Source organism: Notechis scutatus, chromosome 2 (assembly GCF_049901735.1).
Source record: "Notechis scutatus isolate UNSWTSFEM ecotype Mainland chromosome 2, rNotScu1.2, whole genome shotgun sequence".
Taxonomy (NCBI): Eukaryota; Metazoa; Chordata; class Lepidosauria; order Squamata; family Elapidae; genus Notechis; species Notechis scutatus.
The window spans coordinates 29,346,165-29,362,926 of NC_142010.1; the positions used below are offsets into that span (position 1 = coordinate 29,346,165).

Here is a 16,762-nt window from a genome sequence, read left to right on the forward strand (position 1 = left end):
GGGATGAAAGGAGTCAGTATACAGTAGAACCTCTGGGCACGAACGCTTCTGACCACAACCAAATCAGGTTCCGACCAAAAAATTCACATTTTTTTTTTTTTTTTTTTTTTGCAGCCGATTTCCCCTTCCACGCCATTTTTTTTGTAAGTGGCAAATTTCCAAAATTAGGTTTGGGTCACGACCAAATTGGGTTGTGACCAAAGTTATGGAATGAATTATATTGTGACTAGAGATTCTACTGTATTGGAAAGCTAGATCTTGAAAGCAAATAGCTAGCAAAGAAACCTTCCACTGTCAAAGCCAGCATAGCAATTTTGTCTGCAACACTGGGAAAGGGGACCAACTTACCTCTAGAGAATTCCTAGTAGCCTGGCACTCATACTAGCCAGCCATCAACAGGCACATAGAAATAAACAACATCTACAGGCCATTCAATAGAATAGAATAGAATAGAACAGAACAGAACAGAACAGAACAGAATAGAATAGAATAGAATAGAATAGAATAGAATAGCATTCTTCATTGGTCAAGTGTGATTGGACACACAAGGAATTTGTCTTCAGTGCATAAGCTCTCAGTGTACATAAAAATACATTCATCAAGAATTATAAGATACAACACTTAGTGATAGTCATAGGATACTAAATAAGCAATCAAATCATACTAGGAAACTAAAAATATATATCAAAAAGCTAAAAGACCACAACATCTCCTTGCCAGTAATCAGCATTAGATAAGCAGAGATTAACACCAAGATTTATACTAGACCATCAGCCAAGCAGTATACAATACCCCAATCAAAGAATTGCCAACTCAGACATAGAATAGAATGGAATAGAATGGAACAGAAACTAGAAGGGATCTTGGAGGTCTTCTAGACCAGCCCTCTGCTCAAACAGAGAACCTATACCACTTCAGACAAAGAACCTATCCCATTTCAGGCAAGTTAACAGCACACAACAGCCTAATCAAGGAAGTACCAAAAACACTCCCATCAACACTGACAGGGCAAGTAAATAAACAGAGAGCATTCCCTTCTAGCACTCATGATGTTTCCTAGTTGGGTAAAGAAACATCTGCAAGAAAACAACCAAGCTCAGAGAGCACCAAATATTTCCACACAGTGGATCCATGCCATAACTAAACAAGAAGAAAACCTACTGTCAAGGAGGGGGGCATAACCTCCTCATCCTCCTTGACAGTAGCTCATTTCAGAGTACTGGAGTGTCTTAATTCTTTCAGAATATTGCTCCTTCCAGCATATTAGCTCATAATGAGGAAGAAACAGGATGGAAACCTCCACTGCATCTGTCTCCTTTTTGGATACTGTGGTTGTCAGTGTTCCAATTAACAAACTCCAAACTTATAAACTCTGAGACAGGCATTTTCTCAAAGTTCCATTTTATTAGAGTTGTCATATTGGCACATCTGGGAAACCCGAATCTGAGAGTTCCGGGTTTTTCCTTCCCAATAGAAATTAAAAGATCCCTCCCCTGCACCCACCAGTCCATTACATGGCCCAATCAAACATCATCCCAACTGGAGACGTTCCTCCAGACACTCCTCTCCAGGTGCAGGGTAACATGTCCTTGACTTCCTGTGAAAGAATGTTGTTGAGTCTAATTGCCCAACTCTCTATGGAACCCCCCCCCCCAAATTCCCAGGCACTAAATGTGGCAGCCTCGAAGCTTCTAAGTGAAATATGGCTTCCAAGGCTGACAGTGGTCTTGAATTGGAGTAGACTTTTCAGTGGGTAGAATGATGCACAGGAGTTGAATACAGGGGACAGAACCTTTCTAGGCCACTTAACGAGGGAATCTATTTAGTGCTATCAGATGTGGGCTTCAACAATTGGGACTCACTAGATAGCAACAGACTATAACAGACAACCCTTCTGATATCTAGTAGATTTCCAGGTCTTTTTCAACCCTGATTTGGTAGCCTCGTTTTTGTTTCCTTGTTTGTTTTGGAAAATTTCCTCCAGAATACTTGGTGTATTGATTAAAGGCTATATTTCAGAGAGCAATACCTGTTGCAGAACATTATTTAAGAGAACATTTTGTAGAAATGACCTATGGATCATTTTGTAGGCATATCTTTAAAGTCTCTTCAGAAATAGTTCAATAGTTAACAGCACTGATGGTTTAACAAAATCATTGGTCGATGAAAGCAAATATTCATTCACTAGTAACTGGAAAGTCATTTTAAAGAAACTCTTTGGAGATTAAAGAGAGAGAATGTGCCAGCCTGGTTTTTATCCTTCTCGTTCCTGTTTCTAAAGAAAGTTGGCTTAAGAAGAGCATGTGTGAAGTCAAAAAATATTCAATCAGGCTCTTTTATAGGGGAATCAACTGAGGTCTCTTTCCTTTGCCAGTTCTGCTTGAATAAAATGGAAACCCAAAAGCTGCTAACTCTTATGCTTAAGCACTTCCAAAATTGAAAATGATTCCTAATAGGCATTCCTGTGCCGCCAAAACGATTTAGCATAATGCGCTGAATGAGATTGCAAAGTCAAAATATCTTTTCCTAAGTGATTTTCTTGCTGTGTCTCTGAATGTCAGAGGCAAAGAAGAGGACATCGCCTGCTGAATATCATTGTCGGTTTAAAAGTTTTACACTGAATAATTCATCCATAGGAAAGGATGAGCTTTTCCTCCATGCATAAGACAGAAAGGCTCAGCAATACTAATCATGTTACACTAAAGATTTGCACTGGCCTCTCTTTGGTACCACTTTGGCTGCTAAAGCACAGCAATCCATCATTCTGTTGTTTTCCACCATCTGCGTTGATGATCAGCAGACCAGTGTTGATATCATGGGTGAACCCCCACTAATTCTTTCAATTACTAGACCAGGAGATCTAACATTTGAGGTGAAGTAGGATTAACCCAAATTTTTGTTGGGTCATGTTGCCATGCCCTCTTATTCAAGTGCACTGACTGTTGACCGTGGGGGGTCCTTGGTGCTCTCTGAGCTTGGTTATTTTCTGGAAGACATTTCATTACCAACTAGTAACATCATCAATATTAGAAGGGAGTGACATTTTGTCTCTGTTAATATACAGGTGACTTGCCCTGTAAGTGTTGGTGGAGGTGGTCTTGATTAAATGGTGTAGGATCTCCTGCTTGGGTGTGGGGAGAGTTTGGACTAGATCAGTGATCCCCAACCTTTTTGACGCCGCGGCCCGGTACCGGCATCAGCTGGGCGCCGCGGCCCGGTACCGGCATCAGCTGGGCGCCGCCATCTTTTTGATGAAAATGTGCTTCCGGTGACCTCACGAAGCACGTTTCATCAAAGATGAGACTGCTGCTGTGAGCTTTCCCGGTAGAAATGGCTTTCTACCCGGAAAAGCTCACCGAAGCGCTGGCGCCGCCATCTTTTTGATGAAAACATGCTTCCGGTGAGCTTTCTACCCGGAAAAGCTCACGGAAGCGCTGGCGCCGCCATCTTTTTGATGAAAACGTGCTTCCGGTGAGCTTTCTACCCGGAAAAGCTCACCGGAGCGCAGCCGCCATCTTTTTGATGAAAACGTGCTTCCGTGAGCTTTCACCCGAAAAGCTCACCGGAAGCACTTTTTCATGAAAAAAAAGATGGCGGCGCCCAGCAAGCCGCGGCCCGGTAGGAGTTGTTCCGCGGCCCGGTACCGGTCTGCGGACCGGTGGTTGGGGACCCCTGGACTAGATGACCTATAAGGTCCCTTCCAACTTTCTATTCTATTCTATTCTATTCTATTCTATTCTATTCTATTCTATTCTATTCTATTCTATTCTATTCTATTCCATTCCATTCCATTCCATTCCATTCTGATTGGAGTGTTGTTCGTGGCATATAAGCAATACCTCAATCAAGGAACTCACCTCAGGCAAACAATGAAATAATCATCAACAGCCTGATCTAGGAAGTACCAAGAACATTCCCACCAACACTGATAGGGCAAGTCACTTCTATGTCCACAGAAAGCAAACTCCACTCACTTCTAGCACTGATGATGTTACCTAGTGGGGTAACGAAATATCTGCAAGAAAACAACCAAGCTGAGAGCACCAAGGATCCCACAATTCAGCCCTGAGCTACAATATTATCTTCTATTGGTAACTGTTGACTCTTAGTTAGATACTGGTTCAACGTAGGAGATGAATAATATCCTCCACTTTATGATACAAGTCTGTTAGTGGGCCAGAACAGTCTTAAAGGCATATAGTACATAACTCTATCCTCCTCCTGTGGATGGATGCTAATAGAAGAACTGTAAACATATTATTACTGTAATTCCTAATATTTGTCACCTGAAATGCCTAATAGCTGTGATACTCTGCAGGTTCTGATCCCATTATGGATACAACTATCATCAACAGTCACTACATCACAATAAAGAAAGGTTATCAGTTCAGGAAATGTGACCACCAAGCAGGGGTGGGATTCAACTGGTGTTACTACCAGTTCGGTGACTATGTTTTGCGTGCGCATGCGCACTTCGCACGCACATGTGCCTGATGTGCACCATGCGCGTGTGTAAAAAAAACCTTAAGCTGTGTCACCTGGACAGCTGAAAAAGGGGCTACGCGCAAGTGTGCAGCGTTTGAAAAGCCACTTTTTCCCTGCTTTTTCAACCTCAGCTGTGCCGTGCAAAGCAGCTGAGATTGAAAAAGCAGGAAATAAAGGACAGGTAAGAGCCCGGGTGGGCGGGTGGGCCAAACAGCAGCAAACATCGAACCGGTTCAGTGTCCGCTGCTCCTCAGAGCTACCGGTTCTATAGAACCGGGCAGAACTGGTAGCATCCCATCCCTGCTACCAAGTGTTTCATAGAGCATTCCTTTAAAAAAATAATACGGCTCCAATTTTTGGCTATTCAGAACATGCTACAAATTTGATAAGATTGCTACTAAAAGTTACCATTGTACCAGACAGATCAGCCCCGAAGTGTGAAGCAGTCCTAGAATGACAGTTGCTAAGATAAAGTGTGTAATATTTATCTCAGTTCTGTTACATTATCTGACAAAATCAGATTAATGCCTTTGTGAAACCATTATTTGAAACTCTCACTTTGAAGTTGCAGTTTCAGATTATAGGCAGCGACAAATTGGCATGGTAGCACATGCATGTTTGTGTGCGTGTGCTAAATCTAAATAATCAGGTTAAAAGAAAAGGTTGAGCTCTTCAGCTCAGTCTTACCTCATCGTAGATGTTGTCATTTCTGTCAAAATCACCTGGCTTTCTTGGAAGTACATGAACATGAACGTGCTAAAATAAAATAAAATCAAATTCAAGATTAGCCAGAAGTTTTTAACACATCAGATTATTTTTTCAAATGCTCTCAATTCTTTCGTGTGGCGTTATTGTTTTTAACGATCCCTTTTGTAAAGCTTATCTTTATTTGCCATCTTAATCTAGGGAAGCATCTTTGTAGGGGCCCAAAAGGCAGTTCATACATGGTAAATAACATAAACAAGGAGCCCAGAGAGTTAAGTAAATAAAAATAGTCGATCTTCTGAAATGTATGGAGGACAGAGAAAACTCCATGGTGATGGGGATTTTGAGATAAGGATGAAAGGTACTGGGGAATTACCAGATGCCACTCTGCATTTCAATTGTTATTGAAATGACAGGCTATCACCTAGCTGTCAAGTTAAAATGATAAGTATAACTTTTTTCAAACTAGATCTTTATAAACTCATTTAACTGAGAATGGTGCAATCTAGCGGAACAACATTTCTCATTTTGGACTTTAAAGAGATTCTACGCTTATCAACCTAAGCCAAGGTTCACCAATCCCCACTTTAGATGTTTACAAATAAATGATGCAGACACCCCCCCACCACAACTTATCTATCACACTTGACACAGAACAGAAAGTTGATGAAGACAAACATGAGGATGAATCATTATTATTATTAATATGTTGTTGTATGCTGTAAAATCTTCAAACTGCACAGTGACTTACAAAAACATATTATATACAATTATAATTTCCTCAAAGGATCTGGATCATACAGTAAACAATAAAAATAACAACTAAATGATAGCTACCACATTAAAAAAATCCAACAGCTAATGGCATGATCATCATGGAGAAAAACCAACTAATGCAGTGCTTAAGAATCAACTTTGATTTGATTGCAATAACCAATCAATCATGGCAACTTGTCACACAGCCTAAATACTCTCTCGCAAAGAGCCCTACAGTATTTTTTCCAGACATATCCAAACAGAGCTCTTTGCATATGTGTCTATGAGGGTGCCTGTAAAGAGTATGGGAGTGAAATATAAGCCAAAATAAGTTTACCACAATGGCACTGGAAGGACCCACAATGAGGTACATATTGGGGGAAAGGAAGTCCTGCTTACCAGGACTGTGCAAACAGTTGAAGAAATACTTCGCCATGCACCTGGTCCATGCACCTTGCACTTCCTTGAAGCATTAAAAGGATTGAGTCTTCCTTTCAACACATCTGCTTCAAAGGCTAATCCCAGTTGTCTGCCATGTGCCCATCCAGGCACAACTGCTTTTGCTGGTAATCCCAGCACAGCTATTGTCTGTGAGCTATTAAAGCAGCCAATCCCCAAGTTTCCAGAGGATACAAAGACTTTGATCTTTCAAGAAGAAAAATTAATCATTTCTTTCAATGCCCTTGGGAAGTACTTCTTTTCAATGTCTTGGAAGTCCTATTATTCAATGCAGCTGATTCACATGACAATAAAACCCAAACCTTGGTTAGAAAACTCAGTCACAAAATATAATGTGTTGTGTTCTACAATATAAATCATAGCATGGCTTAATATTATGGCCTGGGTCATATAAAACATTGAAATAATGATTGATTTCCCATGATACAATGGATCACAAATGACCCAGTCACAGTTATGTGTAATCTAGATAGACAAAGGTATGAAATATTTCAATATCAATATATTTATTAAGATTACTGGTATGATTATGGTTATTACTGTATCATTATTTAAAATTAATTGTGCCCAGACAACACGCTGTTCAGACAGACATGGAATTTTTTATGTTTTTAAAGAAAAAAATGTACCAATAAAACATATATTCAAAAAAAAGTTTAGTGTGAACTGACCCACTAATGTATTGGTATTTAATATTCTAGGTACATCTGTCTCTGTATCTATGTGTGCACCTGGATAAAATGTATCTATGTGAACCTGTCTCTGTATCTTTGCATGCACCTGTCCATTAGCCCCTTATGTAGAAAATGAATTATTTCTTTTAAAATCCACATACAAAAATATTATAAGCACATAAAACACAAACACAAATGCGAGGCACACAAAAAGGGGCACACAACAGTAGGAAAAATTATTAAAATCAATTACAAGATACATTGTAACAGGGTTTTTTTTAAAAGAAAACATGAAAAACAGATAAAAGATACTGAATTAAGCCTCAGATAAAATAAACATCTGTGTGTTTGTACAAAACGAACTTTGCCCAAAGCAAAATGGTGCAGAATAAATTACTAATCAAGATTCTTGGGCAAGAAATCTTGCAGCTTAAATATACAACAATAAGATAAAAGCAAGAAAATGAAATGTTGGCTTCAGCTGCCACCTATGTTTATTTATTTATTTTCAATTGTGTCTGATTCCTGGAGACTGACAGGACAAGTCCTGCAATTTTCTTCGTAATATTTTTTTCAGAAGTGGTTTGCCATTACTTCCTTTCTAGGACTGAGAGTAAATCATTGGCTCAAGTCACTCAACTGGGGAATTCCCAGTATCCCAGTTTACAACCTGATGTATTCAGAGGCAAAATAAACTTCAGAAATATTTCTGAAGTGTGAAGCCAAAACTTAATTGCCACTAAGCCTGTAAAAATACTGTATACTCCAAATTAATTCAAACAACTCAGAGTATTAAATTGATTTACATTGTTTGAACTTTTTCTATATGTGTGTTCAGTGATCCAAACTGTACCAGGTTTTAGAAAATTTATATCTGAATGGATATCTCCACAATGAAGTGGACCAATTTATGAAATTGATGTGTGTATTCAGATTGAATCAGGCCTGATTTGCACATTACCCCATCTCAAAAAAGAAAAAAAGGCAGAGGTGGTATTCAGCAGGTTCTGAACAGTTCTGGAGAACCGGTAGCGGAAATTTTGAGAAGGTTGGAGAACCAGCAAATACCATCTCTGACTGGCCCCACCACATCTATGCTCTGCTTCCCGAGTCCCAGCTGATCGGCTGGGTCTTCTTTTGTTGCCCTGCAGAGGAGAACAGAGCTGGAAAGCAGGTTAGTGGGGTGGGGAGGGAATGGGATTTTGCAGTATCCTTCCTCTGCCATGCCCACCAAGCCACGCCCACCAGGCCATGCTCACAGAACCGGTAGTAAAAAAAAATTGAATCCCACCACTGAAAAAAGGTATAGTTCTAGAATATATCTTTCTCCTTGTTCTTGGCTGAATGAATCACTATCCCTGCCACCAGTTTGCAAACCAGAAAAACAGAACATGGTGCTATTTGTATCTGAAATCAACACATCCCAAATTTCCAAACATTATTTCCTAGTTGCTTTTCTGGCTGGACATCACAGGAGGCTCTGTATGTATCAATAAAATTTAGACTTATCTAATGTCTCCCCCAACTGCGATTGTGTTCTCTTCGCTGATGATGTAAAGCTATTCAACACCACAGATAATTCTGCTACCCTTCAAAAAGACCTCGACTATGTATCAGAATGATCAAACAAATGGCAACTTCAAATCTCAACAAATAAATGCTCTGTCCTACATATTGGCAAAAAAGAAATCAGAAAATAAAATTCAAGCTGAATAGTCAAGACCTTGTTGATGATCCAAACTCTGTCAAGGATCTTGGAGTACTCATCTCTAATGATCTAAGTGGTAGAGCCCACTGTAACTACATAGCCAAAAAGGCATTAAGAGTTGTTAACCTAATCCTATGTAGCTTCTCCTCTGGTAATATCACACTATTAACTAGAGCATACAAAACATTTGCTAGACCAATACTTGAATTCAGCTCATCAGTCTGGTACCCGTATTACGTATCTGATATTAACACAGTTGAGAAAGTCCAGAAATATTTCACAAGAAGAGTTCTCCACTCCTCTACTCATTGCAGAATACCTTATGCCACCAGACTTGAAATTCTAGACCTAGAAAACCTTGAACTACGCTCCCTTCGGTCTGATCTAAGTATAATATATAAAATCATACATTGCAATGTCCTACCTGTCAATGAATACTTCAGTTTCAACCATAACAATACAAGAGCACACAATAGATACAAACTCATGGTTAACCGCACCAAACTTGATTGTAGGAAATACGACTTCAGCAACAGAGTGGTCAATGTCTGGAATACTCTACCTGACTCTGTGGTATCTTCCCCAAACCCCAAAAACTTTAACCTTAGACTATCTACTATTGACCTCACCCCTTTCCTAAGAGGTCTGTAGGGGGCGTGCATAAGTGCACCTATGCCTACCGTCCCTGTCCTATTGTTTCTTTTATTTTTCTTATATGTATCCATGTATTCATAACTATGTTTATACTTATACCTATTACCTTGTAAGCAATTGACAAATCAAATAAAATAAATAAAAAATAAATAAATTAAAAACTGGGCTAAGATCAGTTTATGAGGGCCATTTGCTGATTGGTATACAAATACCTTTGCTGGGACCAATTAATGGAGTTTGGTTTTTTGTTTTTGTTTTTCTCGGAAGACTAATATTTTATCTTTTGTTATTATCACTATCATCTACACTTTTTGGTTATATAACTATGGTAAAAATGCCAAATGAAGGTAAAGACACTTTTTATTTTAAGCTTAAAAATGGTTCATTTGAGTAATGCATCAGCGATAGTGTTCTGATCGTGTATAATACTAATACATCACAAGAGCGATAGTGCTCTTATGATGTATTAGTGTAATACATCATCCCAGCATCATTGCCTTGATGATATATTGCTCAAAACCACATTATGAGCTTAAAAGCCACTCGTTGGTACTCTTGGGCCCTCATCTACACACTCACTTGGAAAACTAAAGATTCATTGAAGAAAAATAGAAGATAAAATGATGCTTATATATTGATTGTAAAAGTGGTAGTAAAATTAGAATCCACCAAAGAAACTTTTAGCTTCTCATTTGGCCCTACCTTACACGATTAATTGGAGTTTCTTCTTTGGATAGCTAGGCTTCAGTACACTATTAAGTTGTTTAACTTTTAATTGAAATCAATAATATTTAAGGGCATATATGCATATTGTTTAAGTTGCTCCTGCCAAGCAGCTTCAGAAAGTTCTGTTTCAACTCACGTACACATGCACACACTTGGACACACATACATGCAAACACAACAGATTTCAACTCTGCTCACCTTTAGAAAAGCTAGATATCAGAGGACCAATTGAATGAGAATTTCGGGGTGTTTTGCTTGTGCTGTTACATTGCTGAGTTGTGATTTTATACTTTGTGCTTACATATTGAATCTGTTTAATGATATAAGGTGAGAAGTTTTTTCTGGTTTATTATTTGTTTTTGTTTTTAATGCTGTGCGCTAGCCAGAGTTACATTGTCTTAGCTGAACAGCCTTATAAAATTTGTTAATAAATAAATATCTATGTATACAATATATGGTAAAGTCAAAGCATCAAATGCATCTACATTCAGGTACTGCAAGCTTCTTTTTTACTGCCCTGTTTCTTTCTAATGTTTTTAGAATAGCCTCACTATAACTACTATAATAGCACAATGATTATAAATCTTGCCTGATAAATGTATGCTTATTGTTTTTGAAAGAGAACAGAAATGTGTTTGTTAATTTTTTTGTAGCTGTTGACATTACATATTTTCTCTTTCCCCAAGTGTGCTACTTAGTCCTCTGTGTTTTTGTGTGTGGAGTTTTAAAATTCATTACCACACAATTTCATCATTTTAAATTTCAGGTACCTAAGGTAACTGTTTTATCCCCAGCTCCCAAGTAGCCCATAGAGTTTAAGGATGTGTTTTCCACACAGTTCAATCTATGATGCCGTTTCATCTTGAAAGTCATAAAAATGTTCCCATTTTTGTGCAGAATCTTGCTTTATGATCATAGCTTACAGAAGGGCAATGACAAACATGACAGGAGGATTTTATTACATGTGCAGGGAAGGGAAAAGATGAACCATTATAGTGCATCTAAGTGAAACTTAACTCTCCCCAATGTACCATTAAGTAAGGGAAAAAATCACAATAGCTACTCTTGGAGTTAGCCCCCAATTTGATAGGGGTTCTCTTTCAAAAAGCACATCTTGTTTTCTAGGTTATGGTTCAGATTCAGATATAATTATGATATTAAAGGAAATCAGAATTTTTGAGCAATGGGGTAAACTATTTGTCCTTTGTGGAGCTGGATAGAGTCCCCTCTACCAAATATGTTATTAAGTGCAGATTGCAGCTTCCAATGGATCGTTAGGATCTGTGTTTCTTGAGGTATTTAAAAGCAATTTTCTATTTCTTATTCATCCAATTCCAACAATCCCAAAAAGAAGAGTTCACACCAAATTAAATTGTAATCAGTCAGTCAGTATTTGTTTCTTTATGTTAATAGAGGATGGGAGAATTTATGCTCTGCAAGACATTTATCTACACACACACACACACACATATATGTATGTTTTCTTAAGTTTTCGCGGGTACTTACATGTATGGTATTCAGCTTTGTTCAGGTATTTTCCTACGTCATTATAGTTGTACTTTTAAAGTTGTAGCAACGTTTGGGCAGAATCTCATCTGCCATCATCAGGCTTCTGTATAGTGTTCGTCACATACACACACACACACACACACACACACACACACACACACACACATACATATACATATACATATACATATATATATATATATATATATTTGTTTTCTTAAGTTTTCGCTGGTACTTACATGTATGGTGTTCGGCTTGGTTGGGTATTTTCCCACGTCATTGTAGTTGTTCTTTTAAAGTTGTAGCAACGTTTCAGCAGAATCTCATCTGCCATCATCAGAAGCCTGATGATGGCAGATGAGATCTGCTGAAACGCTGCTACAACTTTAAAAGAACAACTACAATGACGTGGGAAAATACCCAACTAAGTCAACACCATATATATATATATATATATATATGCAGGTCTTGGCATGTTCGGGTCTTTTCCTGTGTAAGATTGAGAGTATCTTGGCGACGTTTGGCGAGGTCCCACTTGCCATCCTCAGGCTGCTGCTTTCGGCTTCGTGCCAGTGCAAGCAGTGGCATGAAGCCAAAGCACCAGCCTGAGGATGGCGAATGGGACCTCACCGAAACGTTGCCAAGATACTCTCAATCTTACATGGGAAAAGACCCGAACATGCCAAGACCTGCTTACCTGTACCCGTGAAAATCTACAAAAACATCTATCTATATCTATATCTATATCTATATCTATATCTATATCTATATCTATATCTATATCTATATCTATATCTATATCTATATCTATATCTATCTATCTATCTATCTATCTATCTATCTATCTATCTATCTATCTATCTATCTATCTATCATCTATTTGAATAACTTATACCTGGTGAATCCTATTTTCTTGATGCAGAATTATATTGCAGTTCTAGAATCAGGAAGTTTTAATATAAACTACTTGGACAAGAAAGCTGATAGTATCTAATCTATCAGAAGTGTGGTTATATCAAAGACCAAACCTGATGAACAAGAAACAAATAATACATGGTTTAATGTGGTTGGCAATGAGAACATTCCATTATCGGACTCAGTCTTCGCATAATTGGTACTGTAATGAAAAATGCAAATACCCAACTTTATTGTAGAATAGCAACATGTTTACTTTTGCATGTGAACCCCTTGGAACAGGGGTCCCGAACCCCTGGTCTGTGGAGCGGCACTAGTCTATGGCATGCCAGAAAACGGGCCGTGTAAACAAGTGAAGCCCCATTTGCGTGATTCAGGCAGCATCCTAAACCAAACCTTTCTGAGCCACAGAAAAAAACCTCTCTCCACAGAACCGGTCTGTGGTGCCTAAAAGATTGGGGCCCACTACCTTAGAACATGGGGGGGGGGCTTCAAACAAATTTAGCAACCGGTTCTCTGCCCAGTTGCTTGGTAGGTGTAGGCATGGTGGGTGTGGCCTAGTCGGCCTCCTGCACCATGGTGTGGGAAGCGTTTTTGCCCTCCCCAGGGTTCGGAGGCCCTCTGGAGGTCGGAAATTTCCGGCCTTCTGGAGCCTCTGCGCGGGCCCTGCACTTACCTGGGATCCAAAACTGTGTGGAGACTCCTAGGAGGGGTGGGGCGGGGTGGGCAGAGCTAGCCAGTCATGGCAACTACCGGTTCAGTGAACCAGATGTAAAATTAACATCCAATTCATCTGAATCGGTGTGAACCAGTAGCAGCCCATCCCTGCTTAGAACCCATGAATCCTCTTCCGCTTCTGTTTCACTGTTGCTATTTACAGGAGGCAGAGGGATGTAACAAAATGCATTTCTTTTATTTAAACAACAAATGGTTTGTGTGGCCTTTTTTGGTGGCTCTTGTTTTGTCTTGTTGTTTTTGTATCAGTGTATCTATCATCAATAAAAACAGCAGGGATCTGATTGCAGAGGTCCCAGGCTGTGGGCGTGTGCACAGAGTTTGCGAAGGTTATGAACAGAACATACATAACAAACTGAGTTCTCCCTACTGTTCATGTAATAGAACCAGGAGAGAACAGCAAGAAGCAATTACTTCTGAAGTGATTTCCTCTTCCTTTGCTTTCTGGAGGAAAATAAGGATGAAAGGCATAAGACAAAACAGCAGAATGGAGTAATAAGTGCCATGCAAAGGCAAACATCTGGGAAGAGGAAACACAAGCCTCTTTCTAATTTGCCTTCCATTCAAGCAACAATCAAGGCACTATGTTGTCCTGGGTGCCATTGTTCTGGCCCACTTCTGAAAAGGCACTTATGCATGCCCAACACCAAGAATGTCAGCCTTGCCAAAAGAGTAAAAATTCTGCCCTACAAATATTGTTTGGTAAAAGAGAATAAGAATCACTCAGCTTCCTGAAACAGAAAGACAGTCAAATCACTTAGGAAGGAAGGAAGGAAGGAAAGAAGGAAGGAAGGAAGGAAGGAGGGAGGGAGGGAGGGAGGGAGGAAGGGAGGGGAGAAAGGAAGGAAGGAGACAGGAGAAGAGAGGAGAGGAGAGAAAGGTAGGAAAGGAAAGGACTGCATATAGGCTCTTTCTGTAAGCAGTAGGGAATGGCTAATGATATGGCTGTGTAAGTGAGCAAAAAACCTGGCTTTATTACTTTCAATCCCCATAACTTCATGTAGAGCATACAGCAGAAAACCAGAAAGAAAATAACAGTTTGTGAATTTGTGTTGGGCAGTGTTCAGCATCAGAAGTTTTAACATGTTCAGGTCGAAAATTGTTTTCGCTTTCATTCAATCTAAATTTAATTCAGATTAAATTAACTAAATCTTGTTCACCGAATATTTCTATTCAGAGCCCAGCTACAAATTTTGGAAGGGATTTTAAGACCCCTTGAATCGTGGGTGGGCCTCTCCATAGCGGGCCTGAAGCAAAAGCTTGTGACCTTTTATTAAGTCTTGGATGTACTCAAAAGGGACTTCTTTCATTTGTAATAATCATTCAGGGAAGTATCAGAAATTGCCAATTATTTCCCCAATCTTATGGAAGCACTTGTGTGAATTTAAATCAAAAGTAGGGAACCCATCTTTGCAAAAAATGCTTCATGGGCTGAGATTTTGGCAGTACATATTTGGTCTGTTTAGAGTTGTGGTCCAGTTGATTCTAAGGATTAGAAGAGAACATTTTGCCCTGGGGGAGGGGCATCCTGCTCCTATACTTCACCCTTGACCTCCCCTAAAGTTGAAAGAATGGGCCAAAAAATTCAGTCCACTCTTTGTGCCCTTTAGAAAAACAGAAATTAAAGCCTCAAAACCCCTCAAAAATCAAACCACGGTCTGAATGATCTACACAAAGGACTTCTCGTCTCTCATATTTGTATGATCCAAAGAAAAAAACATGAATGAATAGGTCCGTCTTATTGAATTTTTAATTTGCTTCTTTAATAAAAGAGGTAAAACATTCAAGAAGCAAATCTGAAACCTGTGCCTTCTTCATTCAGTCAAATTAATTAGCAAAATGAAAAGACTGTATTTCAAAGGGCAGGTTCAAAAACTCATTCAAGGAAACCCTTCAAGATGCAAATGAGAAAAGTCGGATTGCTAAGTTCTATGGAAAATTTATTAGCATCTAAGATCACTACAATCCAATGTCAAGAACTTTTTGTAACTACTTTATCGGGATAAGTTTGAATGTTCCCATTGTAAAGATAGTCACAATTGAGCCCAAAATATCTATTTCTAAGCAAGACATTTGTTAAGCGAGTTTTGGGCAGTTTTACAATCTTTCTTGTCACCATCGTTAAATTAATTGCTGCAGTTGTTCAGTTAGTAACATGGTTGTTATGTGAATCTGGCTTCCCTATTGAGTTTGCTTGTGATAAGCTTATGAAAGGTCATTTATATGACCCTGGGACACTGCAGCCATCATAAATACATGCCAGTTGCCAAGTGTTCGAATTTTGATTATGTGACCATGGGACCATGCTACAATGGTTGTAAGTGTGAACAACTTACACATCATAAGTCACTTTTTCCACTGCCGTTGTAATTTCAAATGGTCACTCAGAGAACTGTTGTAAAGCAAGGACTACCTGCAATGGGAAAAATCTTGGCACAAAAAGGACAAGATCTTTCCCTCCAAAAGGAACATGGAAAGCAACTGGGAATGGAGCCTACAAATACAATGAAGAAAGGGGTCATCACAATGTCAAGATTGGGGGGAGAGAGAAAGAATATAAGGAACGAAGTGAACCAGGCAAGAGAAGAACTAGCAGCCACTTAGCCATGGGTCATGTTTATTAACACATGGTGAGCATTTTATGATATATACATTTTTATCATGCACGCATTTACCTAGGTGGAGAATAGGACAGAGATATAGACTGATTATATAATTACTTGGCAAAGTCTGAACTCCATCCTTTCTAAAGCCAGCTTTTCATAATGGCTTTTAAAACTTCTCCATCAAATTCATGGGAAAATAAATTGTGTTCATGATTTCTCTGAAGTTCTGCATGGAAGTAGACTAGTTCAGAAATGACTGAAGAGAACAAATCTGCTGTCAAGCCTGAAATTAACGTATGCGTAGCCATTTTATTTAGCCTTATTATATATTCCTTTTCTTTCTTTCTCTTTGCTGGTTATGGGGGGAAGGGTTTTGGGCTTGCTGTATTCATCACTTGGAAACCTCACATTCACTTTAGCTGTAATACTTTTCCTCCTTCTCCTCCACAAAAAAGTGGAATCAGGGGAATTCACATCTAATATCTTCCCTTAGGATTTCGTAAAAACATGAAAAGGTTGCAGATGTGAAAAAGCTGGTTGAAAGAAAATGAAATGGGGGGGGGGGGAATCATCTCTCTGGCACAAACTTCCTTCTTCCATCTTCAAAGTCAGGTAGACAGCTGTCTAGCCAACCTTTGTATATCCAAATATATATAGCAAAGCACGCTTTCACCAAACCGGTTATTAAACCGGTTGCAGCCCACCACTGGATAAAAGCCCATTGGTTTAATATTGTTTCTATCACAATCCCAGTCCCTTAATTTATGATGTAATAAAAGGTTTTAAAATAAACATTTAGTCCTTGAAGAACAAATACTTAAATGATGTTC

The 16,762-nt window shown here is 39.0% G+C and overlaps 1 protein-coding gene across 2 annotated transcripts in view; it reads right to left on the reverse strand.

Annotated features, from left to right (window-relative positions):
* FHIT (fragile histidine triad diadenosine triphosphatase) overlaps positions 1-16,762 on the reverse strand; it is a 964,256-nt gene that overhangs the window by 183,969 nt on the left and 763,525 nt on the right. For both annotated transcript variants that reach the window (XM_087954523.1, XM_087954522.1), the window contains exon 5: positions 5,173-5,241. In XM_087954523.1, the coding sequence (XP_087810649.1) occupies positions 5,173-5,241 (69 nt within the window). The remainder of the gene's footprint in view (positions 1-5,172; positions 5,242-16,762) is intronic.